The 21,230-nt window shown below is 41.7% G+C and overlaps 1 protein-coding gene and 1 long non-coding RNA gene across 11 annotated transcripts in view; one reads left to right on the top strand and one right to left on the bottom strand.

The window, feature by feature from the left end:
• DAAM1 (dishevelled associated activator of morphogenesis 1) overlaps window positions 1-21,230 on the bottom strand; it is a 179,277-nt gene that overhangs the window by 50,430 nt on the left and 107,617 nt on the right. For 9 of the 10 annotated variants that reach the window (XM_089907765.1, XM_089907762.1, XM_089907764.1 and 6 more), the window contains 12 exons: window positions 18,652-18,723; window positions 13,240-13,334; window positions 10,936-11,269; window positions 9,863-9,973; window positions 9,637-9,740; window positions 8,166-8,232; window positions 7,824-7,941; window positions 7,264-7,402; window positions 6,913-6,971; window positions 3,429-3,616; window positions 2,623-2,922; window positions 2,209-2,316 (listed from right to left, as the gene is read on the bottom strand). In XM_089907765.1, coding sequence (XP_089763891.1) covers window positions 2,209-2,316; window positions 2,623-2,922; window positions 3,429-3,616; window positions 6,913-6,971; window positions 7,264-7,402; window positions 7,824-7,941; window positions 8,166-8,232; window positions 9,637-9,740; window positions 9,863-9,973; window positions 10,936-11,269; window positions 13,240-13,334; window positions 18,652-18,723 — 1,695 coding nt within the window. Of the gene's footprint in view, window positions 1-2,208; window positions 2,317-2,622; window positions 2,923-3,428; window positions 3,617-6,912; window positions 6,972-7,263; window positions 7,403-7,823; window positions 7,942-8,165; window positions 8,233-9,636; window positions 9,741-9,862; window positions 9,974-10,935; window positions 11,270-13,239; window positions 13,335-17,248; window positions 17,404-18,651; window positions 18,724-21,230 lie in introns of all 10 variants that reach the window. The other variant, XM_089907770.1, reaches the window with a different exon arrangement.
• Window positions 3,612-11,160, top strand: LOC149750302 (uncharacterized). Its single transcript, XR_016392181.1, has 3 exons — window positions 3,612-6,057; window positions 7,365-10,021; window positions 10,686-11,160. It is a non-coding gene; the product is annotated as an uncharacterized LOC149750302 (long non-coding RNA).

The following is a 21,230-nucleotide window of genomic DNA, read 5'->3' as shown; positions in this document are numbered from 1 at the left end:
AATTCTCAGCTCATGTTCTTACACCAAGAGGGGAGACCTACTTGAGTCAAGCTGAGTGGGTGTGCTGAAATTTTTCTCCGGGAAGTACTACTGCAAATGTCACAAATGATTCTACTTAACCAGTCTACTACTTAGTGTTAAGTGCAACCGAAATGTTCTGGTTTATCCTCACTGGCATGACTACTGATTATTTAAACAGCAACTGGTTGCTAGGAGACAATTACCCAATTGCTAGGCTTTCTGCAACCCTGTCTCCTGGAGCTCTTGAGAACTGTCCACATATTTGTCCCAGAGCATTTTGGCAGCATCCTTCTGCACCTTCTGCTGAAAGCCAGTTAATTATGAGTCTTGTAAACTTGGGTCTTTCAACCATCTGCCTTCATAATAAATGTAACCCACGAGCTCAGACTTGAATAGCATCATTTGGAATAACTGCTGTTTTTCTCTTCCTTTTATTTACTTCTCTAAGTTCCCAAACCTTCATCTTAGGCAACTAGAATGGACCAGTATTAGTGACTGAAACTGAAGTAGGAAATCAGCAGGACGTGTAATTAGGTCAGAAGATTATTTGAATCTACCAGGAAACTGGCTATGTCCTAATGTCCTACTTCATGTTAAGGCCCAGAGGAAACTATCGTGGGACGGGAGAGAGAGGAGGCCTGTTGTGGCCATCCAGGAATGAATCTGGTCCAAGTACCTGCCATACAAGAGCTCTCAACACATCTTTTGTTTGTCCCCTGAAAGATAAGGTATCTTGCTTTCAACTGGACAACGTCTTATCTTCTTTTTCTTCATTTTCCTTTATTTGGCATTTATGATATTGTACAAGTTTGCTGTCATACTTTTGGGAGGGGTCCCAGCTGAGTGCTCCTATCTTACAGTCATTCTGCCATGGCAGGCAACCACCTGCATTTTTGTACTTTATTAAAATAGCATTAAGGGCACTGCAGAGAAATATTCTCTCACTTAAGGGAAAATATTCTGGCTAAAAGATGTACTACTTTTTCTTTTCAATTTTAGTTGCATCAAAGGCCATTTTGAAAAAGAAAACCCTCAGCTGTTTTTTCTCCCCAGCCTCAGTCCATCTTCTCCCTTGGTGCTTGGCAGTTCTGTTCTGAGACACTCTTTCTTGGGAACCAAGCCAAGCCTAAGCAGACTAGGAAGTCTGCTGCTTGTCTGAGGATGCTCCACCCTGGGAATGATTCACACGGGAGTTAAGGGCCTCCCAGCAAAACCCAAGGAAAGCCCCTACACAGATGCCTGGCATCTGCCTGTTCCTGTTCCTTAAGACACCCTCTGCTCTGAGACTCACTTTTTCCCTCCCAGACTTCCGACTGACTGCTGAAGACCTCAATCCACCTCTTGCTTGTACTTCTGAGACTCTCCGTACCAACCCACTTTGCTGTGAATTCTACTAAGATGCCCTCTCGAGGGGTGAGAGGTACCGCACAGATGTGACCAAGCTCACTAAGTGACGCTGACTACTTGGCCAGGTTAGTAAGCACCAAATCAAACTGCATGTTCTCATACTATCATGTTGCTCACTTTTCAGAAGCTCCTCGGGTCCTATTTGTTCCACTGCCATCCCCACACTTGCTCAGCCTTCACAGCCCCACTTCTGAGTCGATCATGTTCAGGACAGAGCAGAAACTTCTTTCTAGGTTCTATCTAGCTGCCAACTTATAGTCATTTACCAACCCCCATACTTCAAAAGATTCCATTTATTTCAAATAAGCAGCCCACTTCTGATAATAACCATTTGAGATATAAATATTATAACTAAAATAGCTTCAGAAACAAACACTGTGGGGTGACACTACAAGTTAGGTAACTCTCCTACTATTTTCCCCTGGTGGCCCCTTTGACTAAGCACAAGTGACAATAAGATACAGAGCTCCTTCCACCAACGGAGACGGTGTTGTGGAAAGACACCAGAGCATGAAGCTCCCTAACAAGGAGCTTGTATACCTTCAACATGTACACACACATGCGCATGCACACACACACACACACACACATAAACGGACAGGAACCTAAACACACATGCAGACCCACACACCATGCTGTTTGCAGGAACATAATAGGCTAGACCAAACAGCCTAGAATTAAGATGCCTAACATATCATGGTTATGGCAGATGGCCCAGGGATCATGCACAAGAACATGACTCCTTAATTATTTTAGCATCTGGAGGGCACATGCTCTTACCTGCTGTCTTTGGTAAGCAGAGAAAGTTCTTTCTAGGTCTTCAAGATCTAGAACTTTGAAGACTTTTGTATCATCAATTTCAGTCCACACTGTTCCTTCCAGTTTGTTCTGCAAACATCAAGTTAAGAAGCGCTGGGGTTTATAGTTAGACACAAAAAGAATAGATGTAGTTATTTTTTTTACAAAGTGCTGCTATCCCAAATTTTTCACTCTACCGGATGCTCAGAATGAGCTGGCTTCAAAAATCGGGTCCCTTGTTTCAGAAGCTTTATCACTTGAATATCTGAGCTAGTGAGAATCCTGAAGCCACACTAGGAAATGAAATCACTGGACAGCCAGGGTGGCCCGATCAGAGACAACACAGTGCACCGCTAGTGCTATCCGTTAGAGGGAAAGTTGGAACAAATGGCTCACCTCAGGCAGCTTAGACCAGTTGAAGGATTTCAGGGCGTTTGTGGGCTGAGGAATGTTCTTCTTCTTGAGTGCCAGACCCAGGGGGGCACCAGGAGGTGGCATGACTCCCCCCAAGGGAGGAGGCCCTGGGGGAGGGGGAGGGCCCCCTGGGGGGAGGGGAGGGGGTGGAGGAGGAAGCGCTCCACCAGGCAGAGGCGGGGGTGGTGGGGGAGGGAGGAGGGGTCCGGGCACAGAGGAAGGAAAGGGCCCCCCGGGGGCTCCAGGCGATGCTCCACCGGGGAGTGAAGCGCAGACGGCCCTCTGAAAAATAAAAATAGGAAAAGAGGAGATGAACAGAAGAAGTAAATTCACTGGATGATTTTTAGGGTCTGAAACTTTGCCTAACATGTGTATTATGGAGAAATTCACACATCTGAGAATGTGGGCTTAAAGGCGCAGTAAGTTGAGTGGCCTCGTGTGTGACACTCTAGGGCTCGTTTGCAAAGGGCTCACGTGTCTCTCACTTCTGGTACCATCCTCCAGTTTGGTTTTCATGAAATCAGTTTTCATGTTAAGAAGCTAATGTGATTTCCTTGCTCTTGTGAGAGTATCTGTATTGGAGAGCAAATGCACACCTCCAACCACCTCTGCTAACGTGCACGGTAAGCAGAGGGAACAGGTTGCACAACCACCGTGATGGGTCAGGAGACGGTTCAGCCTCTATTGCCCCCAGCAGAGCTGTCTACTTAAGGATGGGGGCTCTGGGATAAGGAGGCCTCAGCAGCTGCCCAGCAATGGGAGACCCAGCCTGGGGCCCGTGAGCTCACCCTGCTGAGCTCGTGGAGCTGGGCCGTGAGGTCCGCCACCTGCTGCTTCACTTGCTTGTGCTCAGTGGTCTCCTTTTCAAGTTTCTCTTTCATTTTATTCAAGGTCTGCATCATCTCTTCCTTCTCCTGGGTCTTGGCATCGCATTCTCGCTCTTTCTTTTCCAGTTTCTGTTGTAACTCATTGTGCTCTACACATGAAAACAACTGGACATGAAAACGGTGAACTCTTCAAAGCTGAAGCATTTTCTCTAAACAGAAGATCGATTGAGGGTGATTGTGAGGCTCTTTATTATGATTTATAAAATCATTCCTCTTCTCCATCAAAGGGAGCAACTCATGGGCTCAATGGTGCTCGTGCTTGGAGGGGGCTTCAGTTGAACAACTTTGTCAACTACATTCTGTAAAAGGCTGAAGAGGCCCTCCGGTCACAGTTCCAAAGATGGAACACAGGCGTGAGCAACTATTTGTGGAGGTGAATGGCGCCTGCTTGGTATTTAATTTAGAATCCTGTCCTAGAAATGGCCCTTTAGTCACACTAGGGAAAATGACTATTAACAGGGCCTCTTTTCACAAGTTAGAAATGAGAACTAGACAAGTCCAGTGTTCATTAGCTGGGTTTGCTGGCTCAGGTCCCACTAGCAGAGGGGCTGAAAGGGAGGATCCTGCCCTGGGAGGAAGTGCTGCTGCCGGACCCAGGGTTTGTCCCAGTGTGGAGTCATTGCTCCCACTGCCCTCAGAGGGCCCCTTGGACTTGAAGTGTTTTATGCGCTGGCAAACAATTCTTAAAACTTGTGAAAGCAAATGTTATTATCTCATCATTAAACACCTTAAGGGTTTTAAGTTAAGTAGTACCTGCTGAGCATGAGAATCACGATAATACGCGGAGAAAAATATTAGCTCTCAGCTGTAGTTGCACTCACTCCCCCAATCCCGCTATAACGGAACAAGGCATCCCATTTAGCATAATGCTTACTTATGTTGCCAACACACCTCCTGACTCTAGCACTTACGGGAGTAATGCTCTTTGGAAAAGAGGACTAATGAAGTTTAGCCTGCAGATTTTCATTTCAAATACTTGGCCCCAATCCCTAGTCTTTTTATACCAATAAACCCACTAGAGACAGAACCTACTGGGGCAGAGCTATACAGAGCTGGTCTCTATTTCTGAATTTGATAACATTTAAATTCTTGCTTTCTCTTTCTTTTACTTTCTCTCTTCTTAGTTCTCTAAAATCAGAGTTTGCAGAGAAGGGTTCAAATCACTAAAATCCTTGGATTTTACCAGCCTTGGAGTTTACCAGCCTTGGGGTTAAGATAACCGTCAACCCGCTTCTACCACTCTGTGGATGCTTCCCTGACTTCTTCAGCGACATCTAAAAACTACCCCACTGCATCCCACTTTCCTTCTTCTATCTCTGTTTCATTCCTCTTTGACAATGTAAGACCTGACTTCCTACTATCGGTCATTAGCCTTTGACAAATCTGGCCAAGCCTCAGAACCACCTGAGAGATTTTGACATTTCAGGACTCACAGACCACATTCCAGGGAGTCTGTTCTATAGATCAGGGGCAGGGCTTAGGAACCTGTGGTTTTCAAATGTTCCTTAGAGGATTCTGATAAAGTGCCCAGTATGGGAAGCTCCAGCCTAAAGGATTATCTCCACAAATCGTCTCCATTTGCTAAGCTTTTATTCAGTACTTACTGGGTATCCGGCACTACAGAGAATTCTCCCCAGATATTCTCCACCTTTCAGGTCCATAGTACTTCCTGTCTCCTCACAGCCTCCACCCTCTGAGAAATTCATCAACAGGTACCCTATTTAATAGAACTTTGCTACTTGACACTTCCAGAGAAGAATGAATTTTACCGACAATATCTCCTTTTTTGCACTCTATGCATGACCTCACTTTAAACCATCCTATTCCTCCAGCTGATCTTGGCCATTTCCTCTTGTACCCCTCAACTGCCTAAATGCTACAAAACTTTCTACCATTTACTAGGCAGCTAATAAATGCCAGGTACTATGCTAAAGTCCTAATATTTGTCATTTACTCTTCACAACAACCCTGTGAGTTAGATGTTAATCTTCACTTTGCAGAGGCAAAGACTGGAGGGGTAAAGGACATGACTTAGCCTACCCACACAGTCAGTCAGGGGCAGAGCTGAGACCCAGACCCAGACCCAGAGCCCAGCACCGTGCCTGCCCCATGCAGCCATTCAGTACATACCCACTGCATGAAGGACTGAAATGACTCCAAAGCTTATGTCCTACGTACTCTCTTCAACTTGCACACCTGAGTCTCCATGCTCTAGGGTATATCCCTAAAGTACCACTCATTGACCATCTTCTCGGGTATAATTCTCTCTTTACCCTAACTTGTTGTCAGTGTCTCTATTCTTTCTATAGCAGTTTCTGGAATTAATTTATAAAAATGTATGTGCAACCTCACTTATCTGAGACCTAGCTGAATTCATACGAGGAACCCACAATATAACAGAACTTCATATTCGGTATTTTCCGATATCAGTGGTGAGCCTGCTTTTCTGCTCAATGGACAAAACGTGATGAGAGGAAAGGAAATGCTTCAGCATCTCTTGGACCATATTTTCAACACACTGAATACTATGGTGAGTGCTACTGTATGTCACTGGCTGTGAATGAGTCACTTGGACAGGGAAAAGGAAGTCAGTTAACCAGCATAGTGAAAGAGTAGTGGCCGGGAGTATGACTGTTTTCTCAAAGGGTCCAACTTTAATTTGCTAATATTTTGAAGGAGGGGAAGAGTTATACTTATTCTGTGAGTGGTTTGGCATGGTGACGGGCACAAATGACCGCCCCCCCCCCAAGTCATTTGATGCTGAGAGTTGATATCAAAGACATACTGAGATACTCACCAATGGCTGGTCTGTTAATGTTTCACAACATGTACATCTCTAATGGTCAGTGATTTTCTGCATGATTTCTCTTTTTATAACTGGTGCCAAATTAAGGTCACGTGGAGAAATGGGCTGCTGGAACCAAGTTGCCTGTGCTTCTCTTTCAAAATTCTGGGTAATCCCTGGTGTCCCTGATTATAGTTCTTAAAATCTAGTGTGCTTTAAAGAGCAGTTATGGGGAAGGCTGGGATGAACGGTAGTTAAGAAAATCTGAATGAATGAATATTGAACAGTAAATGCTTCAAAAATGCTTCCAAAAATGAACGGTGGTTTAGAAAATTTGAATTAATGAACATTGAACAGTGAATGCTTCAAAAAATGATTATAATGAAAGGATAAAATATTTGGGAATCAACATGACAACTAAGATAGTCTGATTCAAGAAAAACCAGGCAAAATGCCCTGAAAGCATGGGGGAGGGGAAAGGCTGTTTATACACCAAAGTCAATGGGAAGCATCAATGCAAATTTCTAAAATATACAGTAAGGAGAGTTGTCCAATAACCAGTAACATGACCTCTTCTCTTGTCAGGACCTCATCATTTACCTTTTCTCATTTTTTCTGCTTGTTCTTTCCACTGCTTAACTTCATTTTCATTAACCAACCTGTATGATAGTTAAAGGAGCATTCATTACAAAAAGCATAAAAGGCCCACTGCTAAATGCATGCTCTCTAGGTAGAAAAACTGTTTAATGCAGAGAAAGTCCTCAGCATGCTTGAAACCCATTTTAAACCCAGATGTTACATATATATATATATTACATGTATACATATAGGAACTCGTATCTGACCTCTAGAACATTTCAGTTCTCCCAGCTGCTATTTTGAAGTAGGATAATACAAATGTCTTATATTGGTGCTATTATCTCAAGGGTAGCAAAATAAGAAGAAACTTACATCCGTACAACATTTTTAATATTAAAGTTTTCCAAGGGCGTGGAGTCAGGGTCCTGACCTTTGTCATTCTGAATAACTATTTGCTGTATAATTCTATCTAGGAGTAGCCAGTACTGAACGGTGTTGCCACTTCTCTTGTCTAAAAAAGAAAAGAACAGTGGAGATACTTCAACTGGTTTCAAAACTTGAACGAATATTTTTCAACAGTGGTCACCCGCCAGAGCCACAAAACCAGACAGATGTTTTCAACCCTTCCCAACGTTTCTGGAATTCTGACACACGATGATCATTTACGTGACTGAGAGGCACTTTCTGCCCCCTTCTAAATGTGCTGTAAGGCATATATTTATTTTTAAAATCAAAGCGAGTTATAATTCATTTCATTTTGAGAACTTCACAACACCCCTTAAGCTGTGCAGAGACACACTGGGCTGTCACAAAACTAAGGTTTGGAATCCCTGGTGTGCACCCAACCTAAGCCACACTGTTCAGAAGACAGAGCCCTTTGGATGATGTCCAAACATTCACAAACACATGCGTTAAGTCACAAACACACTCACAAGGCATTTGGAGGCAGTGGTGCAGGATGGACATGAAGTGAGGGTAAGCTTCACTGTGGGTCAGCCTCTTCCTGGTCAGCTCAAACATCTGAGTAGCACTTTTTGTGTCTATGTGAACCTGTTTCATATGAAAAAGAAATCTAAGTCAAACATCCAAGTTCTTCAATTCCTGCAAGGTAAGGTAAGCAATTACAAGGCAAATAGAAGCTAATCCTGCCACTTAGATAGCAAAACAGAAATCTGACTTTGCTCTTAGGTTACATGTCATCTCTATGACACACATTACAACCGGGACATTTGTGAGCTGCTGAGTCAAATTAGAATAATTGTAAGCACATGTACCAGTTCAAATCTTTTGGCAAATTCTAGTTCATCTTCATTTCGGAGCATTTCAAAAAAATCTAAATGCCTGAAAGACAATTAAAGAAAAGCTATTAAAAGTTGAACATCCTACAAACACAGGCACATAGGAATCAGGACATAAATACTAAGGCCTTTCCTAAAATTTCAGAGATATCTCTAAAAGAAGTACGACAACAAAATTTGAATGCCTTCTCTTAATTATGTTCTAAGGAAAAAAGACATCATCTGAGTGAACTGAGATCACTACAAGAGACAAATCTGAAAGCCTAGGATGCGCAGCACATAGAAGACAATTCATGAAAGTTTATCAAATCCAAACACAACCAAATCCAGATTCTACTCATGGAATCTCTTTATGGAAAAACAAGCCCATATAACTAACTTGACTGACCACTGAATTAAAGATTACAAAAGAAATGTTCATGCCTTTCACTTATTCATTCAAATACTTATTGAGCCCCTATTATTGACTGGGGAATGATAAGTTCTGTGAAGACAAATCCAACAGCATAAAGGGGGTAGAGAATGATGGGAGGTGAGGTGAGGTGAAGAATATGAACACAGTGGCTGAAAAAGGTCTCTGCATGGGAAAAAGGGAAAAAGCGATTTGGACATCTGTGAGAAGATCTTTTAATGCTGAGGAAATAGCAGGTGCAAAGGCCCTGAGGCAAGTGTATTTTGACATGTTCATAGACTACCAAGGAAAAAAGCATGGTGGAGTGTGTGAATGAGGGAGAAGCGTGGTAGAAGGAAAGATCTGAAAGCTGGTAGGATATGTGAGAAATCGTAAAATGACTGCAGACAAGAGCAAATGAACAGGAAAGTGGAAATTAACATTCATAGAATGTCTATCAAAGGTGCCATGGGATTCCACATGTTTTATAGTCAGCTTTCATAACAGCTCTGCAGAATAGTGTTATCATCATCATCACTATTTCTTTACATATAAAAACAGTAAGGGGGCTTCCCTGGTGGCGCAGTGGTTGAGAGTCCGCCTGCCGATGCAGGGGACGTGGGTTCGTGCCCCGGTCCGGGAAGATCCCACATGCCGCGGAGCGGCTGGGCCCGTGAGCCACGGCCGCTGAGCCTGCGCGTCCGGAGCCTGTGCTCCGCAACGGGAGAAGCCACAACAGTGAGAGGCCCGCATACCGCAAAAAAAAAAAAACAAAAAAACCCCAAAAAACCCAGTGAGGTTCAGAAAAATTGAGTAACTTGACCAGAACACACAGCAGGTAAGTGGCAGGACTGGGATATGGATTCAAGCCTAATGCCAAAACCTACACTAAGTTCTCTACACAAGTGCTACTGCTTTCTTCGAGAAAGTCTTACTATAAAAACATCATTACCTGGTCTAACATTTTGGTACAAGTTCCTTAGGTCACAAGTAGTTCATAGACTGGCACTATACACAAGGAAAACACATGAACTATCTCATAATAGTGTGACTTACCTATCTAATGTTGAATTTTCATGTTCCCTTAATTTATCTATTACAGGTTGAATTCCCAACATCAGAAATTCATAGCGAAGATGAAGTCTAAAGTCCAAACTTTCCTGAAAGTAAAAGGGTGATGGAATACATTTTTAAGCTCTTTAGACTACACAGTTGGTAATCTTTTTTTAAAAATTATTCTTTAATAATATATGTTTTAAATTGTGGTACAGAAGGCTCTTACCACTCCTGCGCCTTGGCTTAGCACTGCATTGATGAAGGACATGATGGCAGTCTTGAGACTCACTTCATCTCGATACCGCCCCGTGCTTTTATCCAAGTCATTAATTAACGTCTACCAAGGATACAGATGTAAAAACAAAGGACCGAATAGTTACTAACCGTACGCTCATTTTATTAATTTTTTAATACTCTGAAGTTAATTTTTAAAAGCTTGTGTTTAGTCAGAATTACATTGATCCACAGAAAGCTACCTTTTTTTCCTTAAGATTAGTCCTAAAAACTCTACTTTCAAAATTCTTACATCATATATGTTTACATATACATGTATACAAAGTACAAAAGACTGTGCTTCGTTAACTCTGCTTACTTTTTATATTTGAGTATAAACAATGTGGTGACATAATCTCACTGTTTATATTGATACTACATCAAGACTGGCAACACATAAAATTTTCAGGGAACAACAATTTAGTGGATCAAAAAGTGTTTTATATAATGTGTAGGAAGCAGGGCTACATTTTTAAGTTCAGTACAGTAGTCTCCCCTTATTCAGAGGGGATATGTTCCAACATCCCCAGTGGATGCCTGAAACCATGGATAGTACTGAACCCTATATATATTCCTATATAGACTATGTTTTTCCTACATTAATGGCTGGGTGTTGTATACAGTGTGGGTATCTAGAGAAAGGGATGATTCACATCCTGGGAAGTACTGAGCAGGATGGCACAAGATTTCATCATGTTACTCAGAACAGCTGCACAATTTAAAGCTTATGAATTGTTTATTTCTGGAATTTTCCATTTAATATTTTTTAACCGCAGTTGACCTCAGGTAATTAGCACTGTGGAAAGCAAAACTGCAGTTAAGAGGGGGACTACTGTAAATCCACAACCTCAGATTGATCAACTACAGAAAGAACATTCTACTCTCTACCTAAGAAGAAGGAAATGCTTGAAGTCCCATCGTGAATGCTCACCACAGGGGAAAATCTCAAGTTAACATTCCCCCTTCGGGGCCAGAAAAGGCACCGGTCTTAAGGCAGGAATGAAGAAGTGGCGAGGAAGCACCTACCTGAAAGCGGGTTCTCTCGCTGGCGTACTTCTGGTAGTGCAGCATGGCCTGCAGAACCTTCTTGTGGCCCCCGGGAACCAGGCACACAGCGCCCAAGATTTCCAGCACAGCCACCTTCGTCTTAATGTTCTCTGTGCTCAGACTCTGAGCAATTACATTAATACTCTCAGAATGAGCCAGGACGTGAGCCCGACCTTGAGAGTTGTTCATTAGCGCCTTTATACATCCAATGAGAGAGGTATGTATTCGAGACTCTGAGGTCTCGTAGTCCATGGTCTTTAGAAAGTTGAGAATACATGACAGGCCGTCCAAGTCAATGAATCGGGTTACAAACCTGTCACGAGGAGAAGGTTAAAATGTATCAGACTTAAGTCTCTTTGGAATATTTTAATAGCCCTTAACAGAAAAGTTTAGGGGGCTGGTGGGCAGGAGAAAGTAAGAAGATGTAGTTCCTAAAGTACCCAAAGGCTTACATGAAGTCTTCTTAATTGGAGGCCTCCTCCTTGGCCCAGACCCAATGGTCAGGTCTAACCAGAAGTGTGAAAAAAATCTCCAATTGAGTTAAAAAGATCTTAACCGATATGAATAACCAATGAACAGATCTTATAACCACAGAAAACCAGGAACAAGAAGACATTCAGAATATTCACCTTAGGTTAAAGTCATCTGCTGATCCTGTGTTATGATAGCATCCAGTCCTCATGCATGTTTAAGTGTTGACCACTGACCCAGGCACGCCCCATACCAATGAAAAGTCAAAGACCATCCTTAAACTCCAGGATATTTACTTGCCAAACAAATGATAATCTATCTCCTTAGTTTTATAGCAAAAACCTTCTTTTGTATGGCATGCTATATGGAATCCCAATATATAAAACAAATAAAAGCAATACTTTATTACTGTACATTAATTTTTGGATATTTATAGCACTTATTTAACTGTAAAGTCAATCAATGAGAATAATTCACAATACACATCTGTAGGTTAAGCCTCTGAAAAGTTCAAAAGTAACATAACCTGTTGATGTGACTACTCCAGAAATTTCCAAACTTATTTAGCCTTGGATAACCATTAACATCTGAGAATGCAGAACACACATAGAGAGGGAAACACTGATCTTGTTAGGATAGACTAGAAAACTTTTGATATACTACTGTATATGATTTTTGAGGAGTCAGTACATTTTTTCCTAGCATTTTATAGTCAAATATAGGGAATTTTATTTCTCAGCTATTTCATCCAACCACATCACCCAGACCTAGCCAAGCTTCATTCGTAGCACTAGTGCTGATGAAATGCACCTGTAAGCACCCCCATATCCCACCAAACCTTAGAGGATTAATGGAAGACGAACGTGTGGGAGGCACATAGTAGAAGCTGGTTGCTCATCCATTTCTTTTACAACCGTTTTATTGAGATATAACTCACATGCCATAAAATTCATACTTTCAAATGTGTAATTCAGTGATTTTTAATATATTCACAGAGCTGTGCAACCATGGTCACTATCTGATTTTAGAACACTTTAATTATCCCCAAAAGACCATTTTCCTCTCTCCCTAACCCCAGGCAACCACTTATCTGTCTCTATGGATTGGCCTTTTCTGGATATTTCATATAAATGGAATCATACAATACGTGGTCCCTTGTGTCTGGCTTCTTTCGCTTTGCATAAATATTTTCAAGGCTCATCCATGTTGTAGCATGTATCAGTACTCCATTCCATTTTAGGGTTGAAAAATATTCTGTTTTATGGATATGTCACATTTTATTTATCAGTTGATCAGTTGATAGAATTTAGGTGTTTCCAATTTCTGGCTATTATAAATAATGCTAATATTCGCACACAAGGTTTTAGGGACATGTTTTCATTTCCCTTGGGCTATATATTGAGAAGTAGAATTGTTGGCTCATATGGCAACACTATGTTTAATATTCTGCGGAAATGTCCAACTATTTTCCAAAATGGTTGCACCATTTTACATTCCCCCCAGCAATGAATGAGGGTTACAATCTCTCCACATCTGCACCAACACTTATTAGTTTCTGCCTTTTTGTATTTTAGCCACCTTCATGGAGTCTGCATATCTTTTAACCGAAGAAAAACAATTTATTGAATGTTCAATGATTAAAGTATTTCATCCACGGTTCAATTACATGTTTTTAATTTAAGACTTCCTCAAGAGTTTGGCTATTGCAGAAAAATAAAGAAGAAAGGAAGGGAAAAAACAAGGGGAGAAGAAAGTAGAAAAGCAGAAAAAGAAAAGAGACAAGTAGTACACGCTACCCAGTATAAAAATTACCTCATTGGTTTCGTCCTTAGTGCTGTCTTCAAACTCTCTATAGTTTTACTTCTCTCTTCTTCCTCTTCTTTCTCTAAAGCCAGCAGAGATTTTCTCTATGCAAAGAAAACTAAAGTTACTTCTTCAATTTTTGTTTTAATTATAGTACAAGTAAGACAAGCCCACAGATTACATGCTATCACTTTTAATACAAATAATCAATAATAATATGACCAAGATTTACTACAAGCCAAAATGTAGACCAAATGCACCAAGAATTCCACAAATTCATTCTCTGTACTACAAGTTACTTCTTCTGAATTTAAATAAAGTTTTAAGAAAATGTTGAGAAATCTTAGTAGAGATTAAGTTGTCCAAACACTGTGTAACTATTCTATAACTACACTCTGATGAAGATATTACTATTTATTTGATAGAAAAGGGAAGATTAGACCTATAGTTAAATATAACAATCTGACAATTAAAGTTAACATTATCACACTATCAAAGAGAGGCAGGCAGCAATCTTTCCATGCTATCTCTTCCATTTCTCAGTCAAAAAGTGTAATCTTAAAAAAAAAAGTGTAATTTTTTACATTTTTTGTTACATCCAATTATTTTTTAAGAGGAACGATTAAATTGGACCTGATACAAAGATAGACAATTCCTTTGGAGTAAATGCTTAAGTTTTAGAAATGATTAAGGTTCATAGACTTGTTAAAAAGTATTTTCCATTCCTTTTATGCCATGATCACCTAAATGTACTAAAAGTATCGCCAAGTCTTATGGCCCCAGGTGCTTCTACCCCACGGAACCACAGGTCCCTTGCCTTCCTCCTACTCTTAACACGTGCTTGTCCAGTCTCAGTCTTTTTACTTGTCACCCATTCTGACAAAATGCATGGTTGGGAGACAGATTGGGGTACAGAAAAAAACATCTGGCTCTTATCCACGTGTCTCAATGGTCCAGTCTCTCCCTTTCTTTCAGGTCCACACATCATCAAGGGGTGACTTTACTTAATTTTTTTCAAGTTAACAGTACAAGCATTAAGTAACTAAATGCTAACTAAAACCTAAATTTGACTTCACACATAGGATGGTGAAGCCCAAAGCAAACATATATCAGTATCATTTATGGCAAGTGAAATAAAAATCAGTAAAGTCTTGTTTTGTAAACTTGAATTGTTTCTGCTAAAGCTGCCCTCTTGCTGGTGATGCGCCCGGACAGCTGTCACCAGAGGATGGTAGGGGAAGAGGCTGCATGCAGAAATAGCCAATGAATTTCTTCACAGCTCCGTGAGACCCATATCCTGGAAAATTGAGCACAAATCCAGCCAAGTACATTTAATCTCCTGTGGCACAGCTGAACTTGTTCAGACTCTTAAGCAATCACTTTGAATCTGTAGCCCAGAATCAAGACTTTTATGAACATCACTTCTTGTTCCTAAGCTTAGTCACCCAAACCTCCCAAATTAAAACTACACACGTTTCTTATTGTGGTTCATTAATACTAAATAAAGATGCATATATTTATCCTTTTAACAATCTTGGAGAGGGTGTAACCTCCAAATAAAGGCAGACTACATTAAGATTCTTCCTAGCAGAGTTAGGAGATTTATGAAAAGTCAAGAAATTTAAATTGGAATTTCCTTCCCCAATATAAGGACTATTACTTTCCTCTCAAAACAGAAGACAGTATACTCTTTTCTGTGTGTAGTACAATGAGAATTGAATCTAAGATTGTTTATTGTATTGAGAAAGTCGAGGTTACGGAGATGAACCTGACATTCTAATGTGACTTTTCGAAATAGAATAATTTATGTGGAGTCTCAAGTTTTCAAGCTTCACATTTATGGAGAAGTCTAAATTTGCAGCTTTTCGACAGAAAAGGGGATCTGCCTACATTTCTGAAGACGGCTGCTAGGCCAAACATCCAGTATGCACCTTGCCATACACTGGACTGGCTTGTGGCGGCCTCCTTGGGTGCTCTATGCACTTACTAAATCCCTGTTCACATGAGGAGTGGGCAAAGGACGAAGTGCATCCTAGCAGAGGATCTTCCAGTCAAAGCTGCTAAGGTTTACACTGGAACATGCAGGGCCGAGAGAGACGTGCAAACCAGGCACAGAAATCATTCCTGGTATGGAGTCTGGAACTAAGTAAGCTCCTGTTTGAAATATCTCATTGGTGTGAAATCAATAAGCCAACCCGCTAAGCACACTGAACTTCACCTCACATCCTTGCTCCCTGAGACTGCACGCAGAAGCCACACACCAAGAAAGCCCAGGTCCCTCTGGAACACGCACTCTTTTATTATATTGCTTTTCACTCGTTAAAAGCCAGCAGATCACTCAGGGGTCCTTTAAAGAACAAAGCATTCTTGTTACGAAGCTTCCGTAAAGTAACTGAACTTGTTCCACAAAGGGCTTCACAGACCAGTAAGCGCTGCGGTTCTCAACCTGGACTGCTTATCAGCCTCTCCAGATGCTTGTCCCACCTCAGAAAAGCTGGGGGTGGAGGCGGGGGTGGGGGGGGGTGAGATTACCAGGCCTCTTTCACGTGCCAAAGGATTTAAAAAACTGAGTTAGTGAGAGGCAAACTGGAAAGAAGTCTTTGAGCTTAGACGGATGGGTTTAAATTCCAGCTCTACCACTTCCAAATGAGATGACCTTGGGCAAGGTAACCTTTCTCTGAGTCTCAGTCTCCTTATCTATCAATAGCACTTAGAGGATAGGGTGCTTGTAAGGATTTGAAACAGCATGTAACGTGCCTGTTACATGAGGCGCACTCAACCGCAGGAGCCGCTACTGATGCTGAAGACAGCAGATGAGGAAAATGTGGATAAACCCCCCTTCGACAATTCCCAAAGCAGACAGCCAAAGAGCTTAGCTGCCAGGCCAGGAAAGGATGTGGAGGAATCATGTGCCTTTCCAGTCCCCAGGGATAATGTCTTAGGATTTCTGCTGTGTGCTGTCAGGAATTCTCCAGAGAGACTGGCTAGAACTACGGGAGGATGTGGTGGCCACAGAGAGGGTGAAAAAACCAGAAAACTCAGCATAGAGTTTCTGGTCTCATCAGGCCTCCTTGCTCCTTTACAGATGCAGGAGTGGTGAGGCCTCATTATTTCATCACCTGTTGTAATGGCTTCTACCCTTAACCCTGGAACAATGCTGGCTCTGTCCTTCAAGGAGCATTAGAAAGCTTTGCGAGGTGTTTAACCCATAAAGAAGAGCAAAGTGACAATTTAAGAGCCTGGAAATGATACTCTTAGAGAGGGCTTTCGATTAGGAAGCAAATATAATTAAAATGTAGATGACTCATGAATGTAGCAAAAGGTTGTCCAAGGAGCTAGATGAAGGAGAAGGGAGGCTCTTGAAGAAGTGACACATAGCAGCACATCACACACCCTCTAGTGCAGGAAATGAGTCAGGCTGACTCCGGAAAAGGCATGAAGTCACTAAAGGACAAATTAACCTAACTGTCCCAAAATTTGAAGAAAGGAAAAATCCATATTATTTAGTACTTCTCCATTAATAGAAGTGAATTCATTAACAAAGGAGCAACTTCCCTTGTTAGACATCAAGAAAGGCTGACTTAATTAGAAAGAGAGACAGCCTGCCTGACCGCTTGTTTTTACCCTAACAGCCAAGAACAAGAATTCAGAAAATAGGGACTTCCCCGGTGGCACAGAGGTTAAGAATCCACCTGCCAGTGCAGGGGACATGGGTTTGATCCCTGGTCTGGGAAGATCCCACGTGCCGCGGAGTAACTAAGCCTGGGCGCCACAACTATTGAGCCTGCGCTCTAGAGCCCGCGAGCCACAACTACTGAAGCCCGCGCTCCACAACTGCTGAAGCCCGCATGCCTAGAGCCCACGCTCTGCAACAAGAGAAGCCACCGCAATGAGAAGCCCACGCACCACAACGAAGAGTAGCCCCCGCTCACCACAACTAGAGAAAGCCGGCGCGCAGCAATGAAGACCCAACACAGCCAAAAATAAATAAATTTTTTTAAAAAATTCAGAAAATAACCTTTCTGTGCAGGAATTGTAAATGACTCTATATTATAATTGCTTCGGCGGATGTAGAAAAATCCCTGATGGTTATCACAAGATTCATGTTCTGATAACATATTCATACAAATGCTGAGATCACTCTTTTCTCATCTTTGCTGTTGTGTAGAATGCCTGTTATAAGGATTTGGTGGTTATTTTCTGTTCTTTTCTGCTGTGCTTTTAGAGAAACCCTTGGGGCAAAAACTTATGCAGTTTCTTCTATAATTTATACTGTTTACCATGGTGCTTATTATTCATCATGCGACAGCAGAAGAAGCATCTTCAAAGAAAAAGCTAGAAAAGAGGAAGTTACTAAAAGTCAAGGCCTCTGAAAATTTAGCAAAAGTGTGAATGATTCACATATAGTAGTCAGTTTTTAACTGTTGCAGCAGCAGCAAAATATTAGACAATCTAGAATGTTTGTTCTAAGTGATAAGAAATGAATTCTCCACAAGGGCTCTGTGGATGGCAGGAAAAGGAGAGGTAGAGAAAGTATTATGGAAGCTACCATCTGTTTGAATATAATAAACTCAAAGCTGAGCCTAACAGATTAACTCTTAAAATCGTAAGTGTGTCCACGGAGGCAAAGACTGCTCTCCTGTGAGCAGCCTCCAAGTTTTATCAATGTGAACAAGATTTAGGCTATTAAGGCTCAAATGTTGATGACATGTTTTCTGCTGTGTATTTTTGCTGGATCGACAGACGTCCCTAAGCAGCTCAAAACTCTGACATCACAGAGACATCTATGTGATCAGAATGCATTATTTTAGACACTGAGAATGCATTTTCATCAATTACTGAACCAAAAATCCACATACTGAAGATTTCCCAAGGATATCTCAGCATTATCATTATTACGCCTTTCCGTTAAACCACGTATTCCATGAAAGTTTTTCTTATTTGTACGAGTAAAAGAGTACCTTCGTACCCTGTAAGATCAAGAACCCAGGAACTAAGTCCTCCGTTTAAAAAAAAAAGAAGGATGAGAACAGTGAAGGGATAGTTTCATTGTACTATTCTTAAATGGTATTAACTTTTAGAATGGTGCTGCCCTATCAAAGTTCCAAATGATTGGTAGGAACAATTGCAAGTTAAAGTTGAACAGAGGCCAGATTTATGATTACATTTCCTCTAATAACATTAAACTCACTTATATTTTAGTACGTGCTGATTTTATTTAAAACATACTGGAAAAAAATCATTTTGCCAAATACCACTCCTGCCTCCCCTTTCTCCCCAACACTGAGCGTTTGGAATAGAGTTTGGAAAGATAATGACATTTGGTAGCTCTTACTCAAGTGAATACTTATTGTGCAACTGTGCGCTTTGTACTAAACTTGCATTTTAAACTGTGAGTTGAAGAACAGAAAGGATACCTACAGCAGCCATGGAATTGAGCTGATCAATGTAGAATTCAGGCCAACTTGTTGCTCCCTTGTTTTCTTCCTGGTCCTAAAGAGAAAGAAAAAAAAAAAAAGTGATATACCACCAGATGTATATACACAACAGCCACAAGCACATCTGACTTCCAGAGCCTCTAGACAATGGCCCACACAAACCATTAGAAGACACTGAGATACAAGGTATTTGTCTTTTAATGTTAGCTTTAAATCATCAGACTGTCCCCTTGATCAGGGTGGTCTTCCTGATCCAATTTCCACAGAGAGTGCTGAAGTCAGAATTAGGTGTGACAAAGGGGACATTTTCTGAACCAGCGTTCAAGGGGAGTTGACATGGGAACTTAGCCGCACATGGTATGATGCTGTTTTCCTTCAGGGGCGCAATAACATTGGGAAGGGCTCTGTGTTTGTTGCAAGGACAAAGGATCTCTAGGTCCTGTGTCGCACTGAGGATGGTATTGCTGCACTACACGTCTGGATGAAGTCCACAAAAGAGGAAAAGCTGCCTTTAACCATGACCACAGGGGGATTCCCTGGCGGCACAGTGGTTAAGAATCTGCCCACCAATGCAGGGGACACGGGTTCGAGCCCTGGTCCGGGAAGATCCCACATGCCGCAGAGCAACTAAGCCCGTGTGCCACAACTACTGAGCCTGCACTCTAGAGCCCACGAGCCACAACTACTGAGCCAGCGTGCTATAACTACTGAAGCCCGCGTGCCTAGAGCCTGTGCTCCGCAACAAGAGAAGCCACCGCAATGAGAAGCCTGGGGACCACAATGAAGAGTTGCCCCCACTTGCCACAACTAGAGAAAGCCCGTGCACACCAACGAGGACCCAATGCAGCCAAAAATAAATAAATAAAATAAATTAAAAAATGACCACTGCACTTGGCCAATTGTTAACTGGACTTTTTTCCATTAGTTTGTTCAGACTCCAGCAGACAGTAAAAATTTTGAAGAAAGGTCTCATTTGATGTGACCAAAAGTAGATGATACTGCTTCAGATGAGGAGGTAAAATAAAGCCCGACATTGGATGGAAGGTAACAGAATGAACACACATTAGTCCCAAGTCCAGCCCTCATGCCATGACAGCTTGTGAGTTTGAGAAAATGTAATATATCTGAACTGAAGAGAACTGAAACCCAAGGAATTCAGGGACCCATTCCTAAACCGCTCCAGTCAATCCTGCATCTTACAAACCAGGGTGACTTGAAGCCAGCACCAGAGCCCCCAGGGCTTCTGTGGATGGGCGCCCTGTGCCAGCCTGAGCTCACACCTCCCCCTCAAATCAGGTGGCTGTGGCCTCTGCTCCATTGGAGCATTGAGTTCACTTGAAGATGGCATTGTGGTGGGAGATTTCCATGCATGTTTGCAAACCTGTGTGGCTCCAAGTCATTTGTGTGACCAAACAAACTTGAAGAGGAAAATTTCAGCTCTTCTCTAGCTTCACATTCAGAGAACACCTTAGTATAATCGGCATCTCCTGTCCCCTTGGAGAAGAGCTGGGCCAGGTACACAGAGCTGCTACCGGACAATGAAGTAGTTACTACCTATTTACCGTGTCAGGATCCCCATCCTTGGGATACCGGCTTCAAGGTAGGGCTATTAATTTCAGTCCTACACTTTACCTAAAAGAAGAGAAACAAACTTTCTCTAAACAAATCTTTCTAGGCAGGTCTACTCTAGCGAGATAAAAGAAACAATTTCAAAACTATTCTTTAAGTAGCCAGGAAAAGGGGGCAAAGTAACTGTTGCTTACAGTGCCTTGAAAGCTGGCAGTAACTGATATCTGAACTCAGGGAGTTGCATGAATTTCATCTGGAGACTGAACATCCCAGATGATGGGGACAAAGGCTAGAGCAGCAGCTTTGAAGTTGGACTGGATTACACTTCCATGGCTTTAAAAAGCTTAGGAAATCTGATGAGTTTTTAGAACAGCCCCTGATTATTATTCAACATGTTAATAAAATAGCTACAATGGTAGCGTAAATGCTGAACACTTCTCTCCTATTAAAATGGAGTATTAAAGTTTGCAAAACCCCATTGTTACCAATGTTTTCAGCAAGCCAAAACCCACAGTGATATTCAATGGTATTTGAACCTATAAAATGAAATAGAAGGTGCCAGATCTTTCTAGTCCCTCAATCTCGGGCAAATTTCCAAAATTACGACAAAATCACATCCCATGTCTGGGGTCCCATGAGAGCCTGCTGTAAGCTAGTAAGTCCTGGTTACTGAAAAGAGATCATTTTAGAAGCTTAAGATTAGCATACAGAGAGAAATCTCTACGCTCTGAAAATGCTTTTAAAATAATGTAAACAGATTAAGAGTAGATCTAGATACTGCAGTCAAAATAAGGGGAAGAAAGCTTCATTTTTATTTTACATGCGCCCAGTGCTGAGAAAATCAAATGAGCTGACATACGTGAAAGCTTCTCATAAAAATACTAAGTGTTATCACTACATCCCTGAGGGCGGGAGGTAATCCTCAGAGTTCTTCATTTTAGCAGTGCATTTCCCTGGTCCTTCTACACAGATGTGTGCTACAGTAGCCAAGAG

Source organism: Delphinapterus leucas, chromosome 2 (assembly GCF_059928025.1).
Source record: "Delphinapterus leucas isolate spDelLeu-1000000601 "Yukka" chromosome 2, BTC_Dleu_Yukka2, whole genome shotgun sequence".
NCBI lineage: Eukaryota > Metazoa > Chordata > Mammalia > Artiodactyla > Monodontidae > Delphinapterus > Delphinapterus leucas.
The sequence above is the reverse complement of the archived record's forward strand: the minus strand, read 5'-3'. Positions and strand labels throughout refer to the sequence as shown.